This window comes from Parasteatoda tepidariorum, chromosome 8 (assembly GCF_982258835.1).
Source record: "Parasteatoda tepidariorum strain Cologne lab strain chromosome 8, Ptep-v5.0, whole genome shotgun sequence".
Taxonomy (NCBI): Eukaryota; Metazoa; Arthropoda; class Arachnida; order Araneae; family Theridiidae; genus Parasteatoda; species Parasteatoda tepidariorum.
The window spans coordinates 64063540-64085011 of NC_141762.1; the positions used below are offsets into that span (position 1 = coordinate 64063540).

At 27.9% G+C, this 21472-nt stretch overlaps 1 protein-coding gene across 1 annotated transcript in view; it reads left to right on the plus strand.

Annotated features, from left to right (window-relative positions):
- Positions 1-21472, plus strand: part of LOC107436158 (SAM and SH3 domain-containing protein 1) — a 100617-nt gene that overhangs the window by 35367 nt on the left and 43778 nt on the right. The window contains exons 2-4 of the mRNA XM_016047750.4: positions 130-212; positions 8642-8685; positions 15688-15834. Of these exons, the coding sequence (XP_015903236.3) occupies positions 130-212; positions 8642-8685; positions 15688-15834 (274 nt within the window). The remainder of the gene's footprint in view (positions 1-129; positions 213-8641; positions 8686-15687; positions 15835-21472) is intronic.

The following is a 21472-nucleotide window of genomic DNA, read 5'->3' on the forward strand; positions in this document are numbered from 1 at the left end:
TAAAAATCTCGTGTGTTTAAAAAAAAATTGAATAATTTTATATCCATTATGTTAAAAATGTTTTTTCCTCATAACATATTTTCTTCTTCTAAAGTTCGACTAATTTTCTTCTTCTCCATCTTTTTTCAGGATCATGAGGATGAATCTGGTAGAAAGTCATCAATCTCAGTTGATGGCCATCCTCCCACATCCTCCCTCTTTTCATCATCACGGTAAGAAAAACACACTTTTATTTCTTTTTTTTATTCTATTACTTTGTGACTATTACAAGCTTATGCTTCTGACAATTGATTCGTGTTTAGTAAATGAATTTCTAACTTAAAATGTATTTTATTAAAAAAATATTGGGGATTTTGTTTATGCTATATACGTAAAGACACTAAAGATCGCGATAAATTTGAACAATACAAGCATGTAATACGCTCATTGACAGGCTCATGAAAAGCCTGTCTATCATGGAGAAACTTATTAAATATAAGTTATTAAATATGAAAAACTTATTAAATATGAGTATTTCATTATTTAGTATCATACAAAATTATTAAAACATTTCATTTGAGTAAAAGAATTTTTTTTATCTCTACCTTAAGGTCAATACAACTGCTCGGATATTATCAATAATGAAAGTATAGATATTGATATTTGTTTATTAATAATAAACAAATAATTCAATTGAATAGAATAATAGATTTTAAATATGCGATGCACCACGTAGTGGCAATAAAGAAATGGTGATAAATTAGAACAATACAAGCATGTAAAGTGATAAACTCATTATCAGGCTTACGAGAATTAAGTCAATCAATGAAAAATCTATCATGATAACATGAGCATTTCATTACATACAAAATCACTGAAACATTTCATTTCACTGTTACGAAGAAAAAAATTGTCCCTACCTTCGGTGAATACAACTACTTGGATATTATCAAGAATGATTGACAAGACAATTGGTTCAGTTGAATAGAATAATAAATTTTAATTATGCTACGCAACACATAGTGACACCAAGAAAATGGCGATAAATTGGAACAATGCAATCAAGCGATAAACCCAGGCTATAAAACTCCGACATCAAACTTTTCGGCAGGCGTATGAGAAATCTGCTTTTTTAAAAAATAGCTGAAACATCTATCATAAAATCATGAGTATTTCATTGTATACAGAATTATTGAAATATTTCATTTGATCAGAAGGAAAAAAAATCTTAACTGTACATGAGGATCAATATTACTACTTGGATATTAATAATAATGATACTATCTCCGATTATTAATAATAACCAAATAAGTCAGGTTAAAAAGAACAATTTCTGAGAATGTATCACATTAGGATTAAAAAAAATATGCCCCAAAATTCGATCGAAAAATTCAAAGGGTTGATACAAAAATCTAAAATCTAAAAATTTACCCCAAAACATAAACCATGATGAGAGAGTGAAAATCGCAGAAATATCATGTAGGCTCTGAATTAAACGAAGAAGAAAGCTGTGTGAGCATGATGTTATTCTTAATTTGAGTTTATGTATTCCGTGTATGTTAGCGCTGCAACATATTTTGTCCTCCAAGCGCATGATCATAATCTAACCAATAAAGTAAACAGGTTGCGTGGGACCAATTACATGGCCTCTATTTTCACAGTATTTCAATCGATGTAGTTTTTCCAATAGAGATAGTCTTAAATCAAAAAACACAACTGCCATCACCACACGAGACCAGGAATCGTTTTATGATCTGTTTCGTGTCCTATTAAGCTTTAAAGAAGCTTTACAATTAATTTGAATACAAATACTCGTCGTGGAACAATGTCCAGAGTCCATTCTGTATTCCACGTGCTCTTCTCACGTTTTTGTTATTACGCATGTTCAATTTTTGTTTGCATAATTTTTATAACAAACGTAGTTCTTAGGGTACATCTTGCGGACATTTTAATAATTTTTTATAATTTGTTTAGTATAAGTGAGATTTTCTATATTAATACCCGGTTAAAAGGAAGTCAAATTTTTCAAAAATCTCTAAATAGACTAAAAAATATTGATGGAAAATGCTCAAAAAAATTTTACACGCTCAAGATTTACAGAAGATTTGCTTTTATCGAATATCATGCAAATATAATATCAGACGGGCTGTTAAATGAGGCGTATCCCTACATTTTAAGTGCTTAACTCTCTGTTTTGTTACGACGCATGTCTATGCCGTATTTACTTAATTTTAATAATGTAGGCATTATTTTGTAGTTTAGAAGGTTGTAGTCTCTTTGTAATTGTTTTCCGGCGTCACCTCTATACCTGCATGGCTTGTCCCCTTCGCAGTGTAGTTTCCGACACCATGTTCAATCCGCAGAAGTGCCCATGTATGACCTACATGAGCAAAGATGCATGTTGTAATGTCACAAAATGTTTCAGCCCACTCTAGCTGGTTAGAATCGGTAATGAAAGCGATCACTTTAGGCAACAACAATTACTAAAACAATTAAACAACAATTACTACAACGATTCTCTTCTGAAAATATAATAGAATTGTCGAAACATTAAATTACAAATTGCCACTAAAAGCACACAGCAAATATCACCACCACCAGTTAGGTGACACTTTAATATCTTTCAGCGGATTGATGGCAGGCATTTATCAAAGGTTATAAAGTCTGTACTTTCCTAATCATAGTATAAAGGTATTTCCTGCCCTTTCTTCTCGAGTGGATTTGTGAAGAAGTTTCGTTCTATCATTCTTATATACAGTTGGCTAGTTTCAAGATGATGATGCGAGCAGAAAGGGTGCCGCGTGGAAAGAGAGCATCTCTAAAGGGATTTAAATTATTCAGAGTTCGAGAAGGGGTTGCTTTTGAGAATCGATAGAGGAAGTAGTTTTCGGTTGATGCACTCTTCGAAGTTATGAGAGAAGTTATAAGTGACTGTACTTATCGAAGAACTTCCATGAATTTACTGTTTTGGAGAAGATTTCAGTAAAGGTGGATTTCATTCCTTTTTATATTAAATATCTTGTGTTTCACCAATTTTATTTCGTATTCAGTAAATTTTTTTAACGAGTTTTACTTCAATAGTTAATATATTAAAAGACAAATGTAATACGATTTACATCTGGGAACTTTCACTGCTCTACTAACAAAGATTTAGGGAAAGCTGAATCTGTAGAAAAAGGTAAAAATGTTCCATAATTTTTTTTAGTTATATTACAATTACAAGGATCGTTAGTAAAAAGTAATTGAATAGTTGTATATGGCTATTTTTTCTATGCTTACGATTGCAAATATGAAAAAAATTAGAGAAATAAATAAATAAAATGTCTGCTGAACAAAGAAATTTATAATTTTTCAAAAATATTATATTGTTTAGAAATTTATAGTTTTTTTGGTTACTTAAAAAAAATATTTGCTCTTATTTTAAATTCGAAGAAATTTAAAGAAGAAATTTGTATTTCTATTGAATTATTTTTATATTAAACTATTTTGAAGGACAATCGATTTATAATTACATTTTTGGTAAAAATAATAAAGGGTGATTATAATTAAATTTAACTTATTTAGACCATAGAGTTCGTTCTGGCAGTCAGATGTCAAAAAAACTTGGTATGAGGGTTACATATTTCTTTTTATCATACGTTTAGCCAGGGTTGATTGGCCATAAGCTGATTTGCTATAAGGGCAACATATCAAGACGAGAAGTATCTGTAGTTTCAACATCTTTTACTTTGGAGCAAATAAGAAGATACTATCCATGACATGGGCAGCATCTTCGTGGATGAAAATTATTATGTAGAACACCGATTCTCTTGAGATGCTTCCCTTGAGAACACAGATTTTCTAAATGTTCTTGGCAAAAATATCACCATTCCTAATTTTTAGCCGTGATGGCTCAGGGAGTAGAGTGCTCGCCTCTCGATGAGGTGACTCGGTTTCGATTTCAGGGATGGCTAGTCTATACGAATTCTGCCCCCGACTCGCACCAGCCACAGCGCTGACGTAAAGTATCCTCTGTGGTAGATGGATCATGGGTTAGAGTCTCTACGCCGTTACATTTTCTGTGGAGGTTTTCGTAGTTTTCCTCTCCATGTGACGCAAATGTGAGTTTGTTCCTTCAAAAAGTCTTTCAAGGAGGCTGATTTCCGCCAGTACTTGATCCAGATGCTCCTTTGTCTTCCGGACTGGGTACAAAATTACAAGTGTTACGGTGTTGGACACTGGTAGTTGCCGAGGATGTGCGGTATTGGCCCTCGTTAAACTGTTCTACCTTAAAGTGGTCGACCTCGCGTGCAGGTCGTTGGGCTACCGAAGAGGGGGTGTCATCCCCTCTGCAGAGGATCAAAATTGTGATGACATGTCTTCGGACCATTCTCAGGGATGCTTCCCAGACCGTCGCCAATAGCCCATTCTGCAGCTCTAATTAGAGGTAAATGAGCTACTGCAGTAAATGAACTACAACTAAACGTGTGATAATAAGGACAACAATTCTTAAAACTAAAAATTTTTGGTAAACGGTTACCATACAAACGGAAAAAGTTATTAAAAATGAAACGATTAAATATCGTTTATTTTGAATTATGTTTTTTTTTTGCAAGAAATCTCATTGCCACATAATACGGAAATTTTACAGGAATGTTTTTCACCATGCGATCAGTATTAAAATTAATTTCAGTTATTTCAAATTGCTCTTCTTGACACAGAGTTTATTATTCTGTTATAATACTCAAATAGATTACAATAGAACAGAAGAAATAAAACATTTCACAATTTCTGAGAAATTTTTTATGTGCTATTATTATGTTTTTAACATATTTTCATGTTATTATTATGTACTATCATTACGTTTTTGATTAAATTATTTATTATGTTATTTATTGATTGATTTCAATTCCAAAACTGCATTGCATAAATTATTGATATTAAAAACACTTTCGAAATGAAATTGCTTGCGCTGCTTTTGTAAAGCCTAGAATAAGGGAAATACAAAATGTAATTTAGAGTTATAAATGAAGAGTATGGAAATGATACAGATTTAATTAATCTCATCTTCTAATAGTCAATATATTTTTCCGAAATGGCGGGGAAAGTATCAATCTTATGGGCTGAATATATCTCACTTTCTAATAATCAATATATAGTTTTCGAAATAACGTAGAGAAAATCAGTAAGGCAGCGCTTTTCAACTGTACTTGGTTATCGGATCCTGAGCTTGAAATTAATTTCTCTACGATCGATAATTTGATATTGAAAGTAAAGTTATTACGCCATCTAATTTTGAAATATTCTGAAAAGTAGCATAAATTTCCTAAATTAGAATTCTTTGCGATGTTGCATGGATTTTTTAAATTTACCACAACTAATTAAGTTTTATGTAGAAACCAAAATGAAAATCTTAGTTTTCTTCTAAAATTTCGCTATTTAAAAGTTCGTAAAAAGTGACATAATTAAAAATAAAAGTTTTTTTTTCTTATTATTCTTTGATTAGGGTATATTTTACAAATATATCGGTTTGAAATACAGAGAAACTGTTATTTAAAAAATAATAAAAATATTAAATATTTGTTATAAGTTATTTTTGCATGGAATTATCTTTGGACAAATGAATTCATCAATTGACTGCAAATATTTTTCAATTAGCTTAAAACGTTTTTGAGAAGTGGTGAAATACGCAAAAAGCAAGATTGACATTAAGGGGTTCAAACTTTGAACCACTCTTCTTAGGTAACTCTTAGCACCCTATTTCCCTGATTGCGGCTACCCTGTATGATTTGGGGATTAGAAACCCGAATCTGTCTAAAAACAGATACGCTTTTTCAGACAAAATACGTTTTTGTGTCAGATTTCTTAACCCCTAACGATCGGTTAATTTTCAAGAAAACGGTGATAAAAGTGCCTATTTTGCCAAATACACGTATTTGATTAGTGCTGACATCTACTTCAAAATAAACTAACTATCTACAATTACCTTAAAAATATTCTGGTACTGCCATCTGGTCTGTAAAATGAGAAATGAAATGTTTTCTGGGTAAGAGAAATGAATTATTTTATTCTTATTGGCGCGTTACTACTGAACACTCCAGTCCGGAAATTTCACGAGAGCGAGAAATAGAGGGCAAAACCTCACCCCGTCATTTTCAAGGGAGCGAGAAGGTATGATCTGCTCTAATTATTTAGCATATTTGTTGTCACCCCTTTGAGCAATTAAGATTGAGTCCTAGAAAGGGAAGATCTGATCACTATATCAAATGTTATTTAGGGTGGTCTGTTTTTATTTTGTGCATTATACCAGAAAATCTTTAATAACAATAGAAGACAACAATACATTTTAAAGGAACTTTCTCAGAAATGCATACTTACTGCATAATCAGACTTTTTAGAATTAGCTATTTGCGTTGTAGTTTATTTAACAAAACAACTTCTTTTTCTATTTCTAATCAATTGCAAAAAAGAATTATCAATAATTTGAATAAATAATCACTTTTATACTTTTATGATGTGCATGAATAAAATCTTGAGTCATGAAAATTTTCATAAAACTTCTTAAAATATAATATCAAGTCAATATATTGTTATCACTCAGTTTTAGAATTCATAGTCACTGGTTGTGATTAAAGAACCCATTCTTTTTCTTTTGTCAAAGAGATTATTATAAATAATAAAACTGGAAATTTTGCAGCAATTGTAAAAATTATGAATGTGGGTATTTAAATTGCTTGACTGAAATTTTAGACTATAGTAAAAACATTATTTATCGAGAAATTTTAAACTTATGCACCACACATAAATAAACATGCCCCACGTATTGAAGGCATATTGAAGTTAGAACATGTAAAAAAAAAATAATTAAATGTCTTTTCAAGCAATAAAATACAAAAATTTCGTTATATTTTAAGTATCTCATATTCATTATTATAAAAGGACAATACAAGGAGAATAATATAACAAAATTATTTTACCAGTTTCATTAGAATATGCCAGTTATGCAAACATTTTTAAATTTTATAATAAAGCTATGCATATCTATAAGGCTTGTATTAACTTTAATTCGGCATTATCTTGGTGATAAATAACTTTACTTAAAGAATTTTATTCACCCTTCGAAGAAGTTACACACATAAAGTTTCATCTTTGTCTTTCAATTAGAGATTCTTATTGCAGACTAAAGGAAACTAAAAAGTACATTCCCTTTCACTCTAAGTCCCGCATTGCACTGATCGTTTAGACACAATTCCCAACAGATCACCGAGGTCAAACCTCACTGGCTATGGTCAGTGTGCGGGTGGGTGACTTGAATTATTCTGCAAAGGGACCGGGGGTGTGAGCTAAGTCCTCGTTAAACTGTTCTACTGTAAAGTGCTCGACTTTGCGTGCAGGTCGTCGGGCTTCAGAACCGGGGATACCACCCCCTCTGCAGAGAATCAAAATCGGATCCTCCTCAGGGATGTTTCCCAGACCGTCGCCAATAGCCCATTGTGCAGCTCTAGTGCGAGGCAAAAGAACTACTACAATAAATTAACTACAACTAAACATGTGATAATAAGGACTAGAATTCTTAAAACTAAAAATCTCTGGTAAATGGTTATCATATAAACGGAAAAAGTTATTAAAAATGAAGCGATTAAATACCGTTAATTTTGAATTATGTTTTTTTTACAAGAAATCTCATTAACATAAAATACGGTAATTTTACCGTATGACTACAACATGAACTACAACAACAACCCTTTCACTTTAAGTATTCATTTACCATAATAAATAAATTGAGTAAGAAAATGCTATTTTCACTTTTTTAGAAGGAAAAAAAAGAATTATATTTACTCTCAGAAAACATATTACACGAAACTTTAATCATAAATATTGATAATTATTTTAAAAACAAACTTAAAAAAAAACGAGTTGTAAACACAACGAGTTGTAAACACAATCGAATGACAATCAATGCATCACGACAAGTTGTCAAATCGAACCTATCAACTCCTGGGATTAATTCCTAATTAAAAACATTTCTAATCAAAAATATTTAATAATTTGAATAAAAATATTGTTGTTTGAAAATGGAAACTTTTGGACAAAAAAAAATGAAGACTAAACGCACCTTTTTATATCGGAATATGAACTCTTTTAATTCAGAAAGTTATGTCTTCATTCCTCAATTTTAAATGAAACAGCGGTTTGGATATGGACAAATGGAGATATCGTCATTCTTTTAACGAATCAAAAAGCAGCTCATACAGAAATTTCCTGTATATCAGTTTGAAAACCCTTAATTCTGTTGAAAAACTGCATCATTTGAAATACTATTCGGAAAAACTCTTTTTAACTGGATAATATTGTTAAAATATACTGCAACGTTTTTTGTCTGCTTAATATTTTTAAATCATTAAAAACTACATTACAACGATTACTGTTACAACGACTTTTTATAGTGTAGGCCGTATTACATAAAAAAACGTAGTTTATTTTAGAAGTTTTATATTAAATAAATATCAGTTAGGAATTTTACTTTGATATAAAAATTTATTTTTCAAAAAAAAAATTTATCCCAGCATTTTTTTAAAAAAATATATCATCTTTATTGCTTGTTTTAATTTCTTAAAAAATATTTTTATTAACTACAAACATTTTTTAAAATTGATTTAAACTTACGTTTTTTTTTCTTCAGGTTCCGTAGTTCTAGCAGCACGTGCATCGATTCGGATTCTAGAGGTAAATATTTCATTCTGTGTATTTAGCATCAGTGTTCATTAAATGAATTTTACAACTAATAGGAAAATGGTAAAATCCATTCAAGAGTATATGATAAATAATCCTTTGTGGAACAAGGGAGGAAATGTTCATATATGACAAAGAGATGATTAAAGGTCGAAACCTGGAAATGGATGTTTGATTTATATGCTGCTCTAAACTCACCTAAACTACAGTGTTAACTGTAAAATTTTTATCCACTACTTATCTATGTTCATTAGTTAGATTACTAGAGTAATCCTTGCCGAAGCTGTAATTCTTTTGAGAAGACAGGTATTTAAGACAGGTAATTAGAGCTAACAGGTATTTTCTCTACATGGGTAGAATTTACTTAAAAAATTTTCTGAGTTAGTTCGGCAGAAACAAAATTCGGCCAACAATCGGATTACTGAAGTATCAAATTTCTCAATAATGGAAACCAGTGTAGAGGCCTTCTGCCTTCTAGGTGGTGTTGGGTCGTTTCAGTCAATATGTTTTCTTTCAAAGAGAATGCCTAAATGTCGAACTCAAGAGTATTCTTGTCTTAGGAGTGGGAATTGAGATTTCACGGCAAAGAATTTGAACATGTGTACCTGTAAATCACCCTTGAATTGGATGTTCAACTCTGGTACAAAAAAATTATTTGTAAAATGATTTAATATTCTTAAATTTAATTTGTTCAGAAAATAAGTTTAAATTTGTCGCTCATTAATTCTCATGTGCAAACTTAAGTGAAAAGAAGGATACGTTTTAGATAAGTTTTCTGTGGTTGCATCAATTATTCCTTTTTAATAAACATGCCGTAATTGGAACTAATTTCAGTAATATCAATTCCATAACCTTTTACAAAAAATTATCAAAACAAAACATACTTTTATTTAGCAAAATATTCCCGGTACAAAAAAAAAGATTAATAAGGTTGGATTTTTCCTTTTCCACATTGATGTTTCCCAACTAATAATCATGTAAGTGCTCAACATATACCATTTTTACACTCATTCAAGGTCAGGCAACTATTTTATAAGGTCCACACCCAAAAAACGCCCACGCCTACTCAGTATTCTTGTCACGTGATCTTGTCTTAAAAGCCAATAGGATTGCATGTTTGAAGAAAAAGTGATAAAATTAAAGATTGAGAGATGTCGGATGAAAATTGAAGATCTTTCCTACAGTCTTCGAGTGAACACGGTGTCACGATTTGTTGAATTGTATTCATTTTTATGCAATTAGTGTGATTAACTGATGTATTCCTGATAAAAATCTGTGTCTTAAATCACATTAACAGCTGTTACCGTTTTTTAATCATTACAGCTTAATATTATGAAGAAAATTTATGAGAGGATTTTACAATGCATGTTTAATTCAGCATATTTCAGGTTAAAAGACTGAATTATAGGGATGGATTGTCTTCAGAAAGTGTAGTGAAGTTTCACAGCACCATAAATGACGAGCATAATTCTAAACTGTGAAGTGTTATTAAATATTAATTACTAGTTACAAATATAGCCATGTTTGTCAAAGAAAAACTCCAAACATTCGATGCGAAAACTAAACTTTTATCTTTCGTGGGAGAGAGTCTTCATTCAAGAGTTTTCATTAAAAATCATTAAAAAGAAGAATTTCAGAGCAAATAAACGTTTATTACAGATTTTTTAAAGTTTGGATCTTACCATAGCTGTTTGTTTATAGTTGTAAGTCAATTCTATCAATATCACCACTCTGTTTATAATCCAGATCTAAAACTCCAGGATTAAAAAAGTTGTTAAATTTATTCAATGAGGATGAATTCTTATCAAAGGATGATATGAATAAATCTATGAATTCTGATCAAAGTTTGACTTGCAATAAGAGAGTTTACAAGATATGAAGGAAAGTATTCATTAGAACGATGTTGATAAAATGCTTGAATGGTTTGTAAATATGGTAAAAAATACAAACATTTACGATAAAAACTCACAAAAAAAAAGCAAAAATGCATTTATAGTAAGTACTAAAGTACTCAAAGTTCACTCAAAACGTTCTAATTGTTTTCACCTTTGGTGACAAGATTTAGCTTTACAGGAAGGAAATGTTTGCATAGAAAATGTAAATAATTACCGGAATTATTATTAATAGTTAATAGTCAACGGAATATTTTTCATGAGAAGCAAAAGTTCATCAGAAATGTTTTTGTTAAAAGTATGTATTTTTTCCAAGTTTGACAATATATATAAATACCTTCATGAGACATTATTTAGATAATATTAGCGTAAAAAGCTTGCATTTTCTTACAAATCTGAGAGAATACATTGAAATTAACAAAAATAACCAACGTTGAAACATTTCTTGAGCAATTTCTTTAAGAAAGTTAGATTAGTTTCGAAGTATATAAATGTTTTTAAGGAGGTTAAAGAAGAAGAATAACAAGTGAATATAATGAAATTTTATAATAACTATTGTACGAAAAACTATAGTAATTAATATATGGAAAAAAATATACAAGAACATTTTATTTTCTATAAAATATTAATTTGAAAAGTAGAAGAGAATAACAAAGAAAAAACTGCAAATCATCATTGCATTTTTTAGAAGGCTGAAATGGATACCGAGAAAAAAAATCTCGCATATCTAAATTCCGGCAGTCACTTAATATAAAGTTTAGAGAATTGAATTTCCACTGAATAATTTAAAGATTCGATTTCATTTAACTGTTGAAAAGACGGAGAAGATTTCTTGAAAAATACGTACCGTAAATGTTAACCTTTCAAAACTCATTATACATTCTGAAGGAATAATTATCTCTGATTGCAATAACTCCAGCAGTTTTTTGAAGATAATGTAATTTTAAAAATTTAAAACCTTCCGTTTTTCCATATGCATACTTAATGAAACAGTTTTAGTAATAAATTATGGATTTAAGCGCCATATCATTTCTGCATATAGAAAATTAATAGCTCTTTTACGAAAACCAATTAGCGTAATCTAGGACAAGTCAATTTTCCGGTTTAAATTATGAATGATGTTAAACAGTTTTATTTTCTTGGCATGCGAGTTTAAAAGACATAATTAATATTTCCCGTTTTGAAAGGATTATTGAAGTCTACGCTTTTCAAAATTACCACCATTTATTGTTAAATCTTAAACAGATTGTGGTGTCTTTTTCCGTTATTTAAAAAGGCAATTATTGCACGCGGTTTAACTCGAAGTTCGTAATGTTTAGAATTTTTATATTCATGAATATCATTCGTAACGGAGAAAAATGCAAATCATTTATCTAATTACTTGAGTGGCCATAATTATTTTTATGATGTGTTTGTAAAGTTGGCGTGTTATTTATTGTGTCATTAGATAGAAAATCGGACAGAGAATTTTTCAAATAATTTCTATCATTTTCAGAACTGAAAAACTGTTGAAATATTTTTTATAAATATTTTCGTTTACAAATTTCCTCAATGATGAAGTTTAACGTGTTTTATTATCTATCTTTTGAAGTTTCCATCTGTTGATAATATTCATATAAAATGTTTTAGACCGTTTAATGTTTAATATTTACGTTGAAGCATTTATCTGTTGATATAGTTCCATATATTTAACAGGAATTATTTATTAAACATGATCAATTATGTATGATTTTCACGTTGAAAAAAACAATATGGATTGCTGAAAATTCCAAATGAAGAATGAAAATTTTAAGACATTGAAATATTTATCTGTTGTTTGAATTTAGTACGATTCACAGAAACCAGTGTAACATTTGTGATACAACTAGGAAAAAATGTTTTGCAGTAGTTTACCGAAAAGCATCAGCTTCGTCTTAAATTCTGCAGATAAGGAACCTAATTGTAAGTAATTATAAGAGTATTTTTTTATTTAGTTTTTTTTTCAAGAACTCTCTAAAATTGTTATTACCATTATAGTTTTATTTCATTAACGAAGAAGAAATTTTAAATCTTACTTTTAGTTTCCACTTGGGAAAAACAGTTTCATCAGTAAAAACTATTTTTTCATTATAAATTATGATTAACTGCGATATTTCGTGTTATATTTCTTGAATGTTTGAAAACTCTTACTTTTAGTTTTCTCAAGGGGAAAAAACATTTTCAACCTTTAAAATATATTTGCAACTGTTCCGTTATGTTTTAATATTTTCCTATATAATTCAATATTTCTCTTGGAGATGCTGAAAGCTGCTTGAAACAAATGAATTATTTAATTTCAAAACAGTATGGTGCATAAAAACTAGTATTTTGAATCATTCCTTAATAAACGAAGTTGGACGATTAAGAGCTACTTAGAAAATTTAAAAGAATACTAACTACACAAAAAAATAAAATGCAATCGTTTCCTATAACTGAAGTAGGAAAATCGGGCTTAATTTTTAATTTAAAAATGAAAATTTTAAAAATAAATTTTAAATCAAATTAATTTTGCTCCATTTTTTTAATTTTAATTTTTTAAATTATTGTTCAATTTATAAGAAATAATATCGGAATCATTATCACAGTGGAATTACTATTGGAATATGGTAAGATTTACTGTGTTTTTGGCTGTATGAGAACTCTAAGTAACTCGGTAATTTTAATCGAAGCCAATTCGTAATTATTTTTGGTGAAAGTAAAAATTAAATATAATTTTTTAATGTATTATACAATTTGTTAAATGTGGTGGAATATTTTAATTTTATCATGAAACCTTAGAGATGGTATAAAAACCATTTGTTTGGATCAATTAAATTCTCATTTCTGTATTTTTTACTACATGTGTGGTAATAAAAACTATAATTTTGAAAATTAGAATTTCTATTAAACCGTTACCATATGAATAGATGAAGAATTTATTTGTGAATAGTTCAAATATTTAATATTTTGGTTCTATTAGCCTTTTTTTTTATCTGAAGTGTCATTACCAATCAGTATGGTCATTTAACTAACATTTTGTTCTCTGCGAACACTGTTTTGAATTTGATTGTTAATTTTCTTGATTAGTTACATGTTTTAAAAGGAAACTTACATTGAATATTAGGAAACTTTATCGATTTTATGGATAAATTTAAAAACCTTTATGTTTATCAACGGTAATTTTCATATAAATTTATGCGTTTCATAACATTAACTAATTTCATTCTTGCTCCTTTTTTGGTGTTACCAAGACCTGAATTCTACAAACCAAATATGAATACTTCAGATATCGTCACGACTTTACATTCTACAAGAATTTATAAAACACCTTATAGTTTAATTTTTAAACTTGTTAACTGAACTTTATTTATTAATTTGAAGACTTGAATATGCTTGTAGAAATTAAATATCAGAAACACTAAAAATGGTCAAAAATTACTTTCTTTTTCACTTTTTTTTACAAATAATTGCTTAGAATAGCATTAGAATACATTTATTTACTTAATTTTCACTCCTCTTCAAATAACATAACCAAATTTTGATTTCAGAATGATGATTTAAGTTACCTCAAATATTAGGGTAACATACGCAAACATCTTTTAATTTTTTTATTTTGTCTTTAACATATAGGATTTAGAAAGCTTTCAAACTATAAAATTATACCATAAACTTAATAAATAAAGAGTATAACTATAGATCTACGTTTTAACATAGTTGATTACACGAGAGAGCAATTATTTATTGCTTTCTGCTGTAAACTAGTACAAAACCAAAAACTGGAACGATTCCATTACTGTAGTGTCTGACTAGTACAAAAACAAGACTTTGGGCAAAATTTTTGAAAATGAGTTTATTGTAAATTTAGAATCCCTTTACTCGTAGGTTTCTAAAAATATTTTACTTTTGTTTGTACTTTAATTATTTACAAAGTTATAGCAATTTTTGTGCTAGGTGATAACAGTGGATTCACTATAATAATTTTAAGTCTTTAAATGCGTTTATTTTAAAATCACCTTAAACACGATATCTCATATTATTTTTAAAATAATTATCTACAATGATTCATGAGTGTTTATGATTATAGCTCACATGTTTTGAACAACAGATTAAGAGAAAAAAGTAGAATTTACTTTTTTATGCGTGCTTGTTGGCAAAGAAAAGTGCAAAAAGTTTTAAAAATTTGCTTTATTATTTACATTGATCCCTATCTCAGTAGTAAGTGCACTTGATGTCAACTTTATAGTTCAAAACGTAGTTGATAGCCTTCGAAATTAAATGCTCTAAGGATAATTTTATTTTTCGCGATAGAACTTTTCTTACAGACTTTAGTGTATATGTAATAGGTATGCTTTATTTTTGCCTAAAAAAGACCATTAAAATAATAACAGTAATTTTTACCAGTTGCATAATATTTGAAAAAAACTTATGTAACTGGCAAAAATTATTGTTATTATTTTAATGGCCTTTTTTAGGCAAAAATAACGCATACCTATTACATATACGCTAAAGTCTGTAAAATATATATATATGTATATATATATATATACATTTTAACAAAATATAGACTCGAAATGTAATTTTTTTATAAAAAAATGTAGCTTTAAGAACAAAACTAATTTTAGATTTGAAATCTCTGCACCTAAATTAGGCAATATCGAGTATTTGTATAAATGCAAAAACAATTTTCTTCCCGATTGAATTTTTTAAAGTGGGAATTTTAATACGAAGAAAATTAGTGCAGTTTTACTTTTACAAAATTCATATAAAAATTTAACAGAAATAATGTCCATAATAATGTCTTACTATGTTTTGCATTTATGATTTATTAATACAGTTAATTTCATTCACTCTTTTAATAGCTTTTTTTCCCCCGAATATATTGTCAGATCTTAAAGTGAAACACATCATTATTGAGTGCATATTTTTTCCCTAAAAAGAGTTTCTCTCATGAAATAAACGATTACTTCAATGTTTCGTTTCTCGAATTCCAAAACAAATTTTGAACTAAACAATTCGGGATCCAAAATAATTAACATACCCGCAATTAAATAATTGTAATCAAAAGAGCCTTTCACTGAATCGCTAATTTCCCAATTTTCTTTCTTAGATAAGTACTGTGTAGATGCAACAGGAAAAAGGAAAGCAGGAATCGGAAAATTCTTTCGCCACCTGAGCAACGCCAAAACATCCCCCAGGCATGTTCCAAAGCCAATTGCTAAGGGTAACTCTCAAGTCGAAAAAACAGAAATCGATGGTGAGTAGTAACTTCTGTCTTATTTGGCAGACTGTCGATAAGATAGTCAATCAATGGTAGTTTCCTTGGAGTTTATCTATTTTAGCTTTTCACGAATATCTTACGTGTTCCAAACTCACTTTTTTGAGCTACTATTTTGAAAAGATTTATTTTTCAACATGTTTCAACTTTTTGGACTTATTATTGTTCTCCCTTTAGTCGACGCGTTGTTCCATCAGTAATAAGATAAAAAAGAAACTTATTTTTTATTTTGATGCAATTTCGTTTAATATTATTTATTTTATATTTACTGTGAACTGAGAAAAATTGCATAGTTAAATCTACCAGAATATGGTAAAATGATACCGCAGAATATGGTACAGCGTAATTGTCTCTAAAGGAACATTAGAAAGCTTGATAATTTTTACCGATGGGCTTTAGTAATGAGTTTGGCAAAATTGGCAAAGAAATATTGTTTATTTCATATTATTTATTATATTATTAAAGAAATATTGTTTATTTCCTATTTTATAATATGAAATATGTCATGAAATTTAGTAATTTTATAGTGAAATCTTAGAGCATGGCATAAAAATCACTTATTCGGTTAAATATAATTTTCAGTTTCGTATTTGTACTAAATGTGTGGTAATACGAACTATAATTTTGAAAACCAGAATAACCAGGTAAACCGTTATTATATGAATGGAAACTGATAGCATACGAATGGTTTAAATACCGTATATTTTGGTTTTATTAATAGAAATGTCTTTACGATGCAACATGGTTATTTTACCACAATTTCTTCCTCCGCGTGGTGTTTCAAGTCCTATTTTACTAAGTAATATGTGGTATGCGTTGAAAATATTTCTTTTTTAACTTGGTGCAACTTTATCTTCATAACTTTTTTTTCATAATAATCATCGTGTTATAAGTTTTTTTTTTTCAGAATTACTATGTAGCACATATTGAAGAGATGTGATTCATATTCTTCATGCAAATTTGCTTCATGTTATTAACATACTCATTATTGGGCTTACAAATCTCTTTTTTGGAATTGCTATGTAATGCATATTGAAAAAAGTTGTTTTTCTTCTCGATGAATTTTTGTCACCGTATTACTATTTTGTTTCTTATCTTGTATCAAACTCTCTTTTTCCGGAAAACTATGTGGTACACGTAGAAAAGATTTGTTATTTAAATTTTGTCTACTTGTAATAAAAATTTTTTACAATTTTGAATGTTATAAAATCTTTTTATCATTTGAAGCTGAAACAGTGATTTTAAGCTAATTCTTTGGCAGAAAAAATTTAATTTTTGTTTTGAGTTCTTGGCTGTTGTTTATTTTTAAACAGTCTAACACTGACATAATCATTTTTGATTTGAATCAACCAGATCGAGATAATATGATTATAAAAATAATTTAAGTGATAAGTAATAAATTAATTAATTTAAGGGATTGTTAACATTTTAGGCAAATAAATAAGAATTTGTCATGAGGTTGAAGAATTTCGTAATTTTTTATATAAAACACGTTAGATTTTTAAAAGAAAAATATTTGCATTCAAAAAAATTTCCTTCCTTATCTTATTTCTTTTAATAATACGAATATAAAATATTATGCTGTATTCAAATGAGATAAGTTATGATATAAGTTATAGTACAATTAATGAAAGCTATTGATTTATCCGACATCGAACTATTCTATTACAGATTCACTTTTCTAATTAAAATAATATCTATAATTAACAAATATTTATCGTAAAAATTTACAACGAAGAATTGAATGAAGGAACTGAAACAAATTAAAATAAAATAATAAATTTATTATTTTTTGAAATAATTAAATATATTACTTTTAAAATCTGTTAATTTTTAAAAGTTTTTAATAATGTGCGCTTCATAAATTAACTTAGTTAAAATTAGCTTTGAATACTCATAAAGCACACCCATTTGGTATTTAGTTAGAATTGAAAATATTTCCTTATAGGCTAAGAATACTAACAAATAAATTAAATTTGTTTTGTTATTGACAAAAATAAGGAAACAAAATCAAGAAATTATACTTTTATAAAATCATTTAACATAAGAATGATAAAAGCAAATTAAATCCAGGGTCCTCAAGAACCAAAAGTAATAATTTTTGGGGGATTTTTTTAACTAAAAAAATAATTATAAGCAATTATTCTAACAAACTAACTTAGACAAATTAACGTAGGTACATTTTTATTTAAAATGAAACATAACACTTTAATATCGAAAACTAAAGACTTAAGTGTTTTAAAATTTTTAAATTGTTTTCTCTTTTTTAAAAAAAAATATCTTATGGAAAATTTGTAAATATTTTTTGTATACTTATTGTAAATTAAGGCAAAAAAAAAATCCAAAACAAAAAATAGGTTTTTAAGAATAATACACAGATGTGACTTGGATCTTCTTAAATTAACAATACAGTAATTTTATATATGGAAATAAACAGTTTCATCCAAAAGCAAATGTTGCAATTATGTAGAATAATTACTATTTTGAAGTGCCAATTTTTCATTTGTCCCTAATTAGGCTATTTTGTTTGCTTCAAGTAATCTAATCTTTTGACTTAAAGGCAAAATGCAGCCCCTATGCTATATAATTAATGAATGCAGTTCTACATAATTACCATTATGCATCCTCTTATGCAATTCCCACATCAACGGAAATGTATTTCACGAAAACTGATTAGATACTTCCTGGTAAAGCATTCTAAACAACATATATCACTACACTTGTTGGCTATTTCTATTATTAAATAGCCAATAGGGAACTAGTAATTTAACTTATTTCTCGAGTGTAAGTCCCAAACAATGTAACTTTAGAGTAATAAAGATATCAAATTTTTTTTAAAATCTTATACGTAAGAATAGTAATATTCATTTTAAAAAAGGCCATCCTTTTTATGATTTTAAAAGCTATTTTGCAGGAAAAATTAAGTTATAAAATTATTATTGAAATTTTATTTTGTTTAATTTTTGATAAAAATAAAATATCTAAATAGCTGAATTTGCCAGTTTTATAAAGTCTAGCTATAATCATAAAATAAATAATATCAAATGTTAATATCTGCTAAAAATATAAACTCTTATTTTTAAAAAAATTCCTATTTTTGAATAGACAAAGTTCAATAATTATTATTTTGCAGTATGCTAAGTTACTTGAATAAAATATTTCAATATTAAATGGGGAATTGAAAATATGTGCTTATTTTTTTACCTATATGTCAAATGTTAGGTTGCCTAATTAAATTGATTTAAGCTAAGTTAACTGAAATGTAGTAATATGTCACTGAATATTTTTATTATTTTTATTAAAAATTTTCTATATTTATGAAGAAGAAATTTAAATAATGCAATACAATAGTGATATCAGAAAGTGACAAAAATGTGTCTCAATATTTAAAATTGCATAACAAGTCAAAAAATTAAACAATTAAGCTTTAATGAAATATGCTTTTCCATCAACAATAATTTGGTTTTTATAAAAGACTCTTTTTACATATGAAACTATTTGCAAAAAAAATGTAAGAAATTTAAATAATGTAAATATTTTATTAAATTAGTACATCTATTTATTTTTCAACGATTGACTTTAATAAATAAAATAAACACTGTACATCGAAGTACTACTTAATTTTAAAGTTCCTTTTTGATTACATAGACTTTAAGTTCATGGTAAGATGTTTATAAATTTTTGAGGCTTTTCAAAAAATATTTCGATAATATTCGATATCGAAAATATTTCGATAATATTCGTTCTGTATTGAATATTATTTATCTTTGTCTATTATAAAATATCATTTAGGTGCTGGATTATTTATTAATAAACAATTTATGATTAATTGATTCGAAATAAAGCAATGAAATAAAATAAGTAATACTTCTCATAATTTATTTATCAACAAAGTCTTATGTAAACTGATCTCCAAGTAATCAAAATATGACATCTTAAAATGAAAAAAAAATATGGCAATGGAATGATATCAAGTAGTGAAATAAAGGAAATATGAATTAGAAAAATATGCGTTAAGTTTGAAAATTCTCCTTTCTTTACTTTTAAATATAATTTATTACATTAAAATTTAATGACAATTTAAACTACAGTTTTTAATATGAATTTCAAGCATGACAAATTCATGAAATGATCACGAGAAACTCTTTTAAAAATCTGTAATTTTGAGTTGAAAGTGAAATTCCTTTTTTTTATATTTTAGACACAACCAATGAAAAAAAAGGAAATGTTAAAATTATTTATAAATAATAATTCATGCAAGAAATTCATCAAGTCGATATAAATGATTAAATTCAAAGTTAAAAAAAATAAGTTTGAGATGACGTAGATACAGTTACTAAGCATAAATCTTTTCCTAACCTTAGCTTAAACAAGCGACAAATAAGAAAAAAAAATTGAAATGATTTCAAAATTCGTCATAGAGTGTGACAGATAAATGTTACTATTACTGGTGCTGAGCTATTTTTTTAAGATCTCATTATTATATGATTCTTGGAAAAATATTTTTTTATACACAGCTGCAGCTCTTTTACATTTCTAAACTCATGCTTAAAATAGTATTTACAATTCCGTATCTCTTCCAATGTCAAAACTTTTCGTGCCGTTGATTGGTCAGGAATCATAAAAGCAACTCAAATTGCCAAACAGAGTTCAAACGTGACTTAACATGCTAATTTCAACGGCCTGTTACATTTTGGAACATTTCGATTTTGGCGACACAAAAGCCATCGGAGAAACGCCGAGAACGCCAACGCTTTATCAATTCAAAGTGTCTAACATGCCCATTTGTCAGAAAACTACCAGTGCAATTCGCGTGCTTCTGTAAAATTCAATGCCGTCGGTTACGTGACAACAAAACAGATTCGTTAGTATCATTCAAACGCTTTGATAGAAATCTCACGTTGTTGCAATTTTTAGAATCTGATATTTGCTACATTTGTGCCTCATAGTAGAATGATTCTCTTTTTAATAATTATTTCTGGCTTATTATAAGCATAGGAGTTATTTTAATCGCCATTAGTACTTGATATGATGCTTGAAACTACTCTTTTTAATGTAAATACAATATTGTTATAAAATAGATCGTTGTAACTAATATTAGTGGCTATTTTTATTACCAAAAGTAAAGGCTATAATTTCAAAATTTAACGCTAGAAAAGGTAACCCTGAATATAGTTGATCTTCTTCAAAAAAGAGATTAGAGCAGTTGAACTTAATATAATCTTTAAAAAATTAATCTAGATGTCAGAAAGAGTTTAAAAGGTTTAAAAGATTTTAAACATTTGGAAGATAACATAAAAAACTTAAAGGAAGCATTTCTGTAAAAATAAAATAAAACTAGAGAGCACAGAATTTAATATACAAGTTTTAAATCAATACTCTACGGAATGTTTCGATGTAAGTTTGTTCTTAAATTATTTAAAAAAACAAAGCTATATACTGATATGAAAAAGATATTAGTTTGATTCTTATAGTATTAACTGAAACATCTTTTTTAATAATAATATTTTCTTGGAAATTAAAAATCAGCTTAAAAAAATTAAATACTGTATGTTTCTATTTTTTTCAGTTTTAAAAAAATTTAGATTTAAACTTTAATTAGAAAAAAAATAGGTAA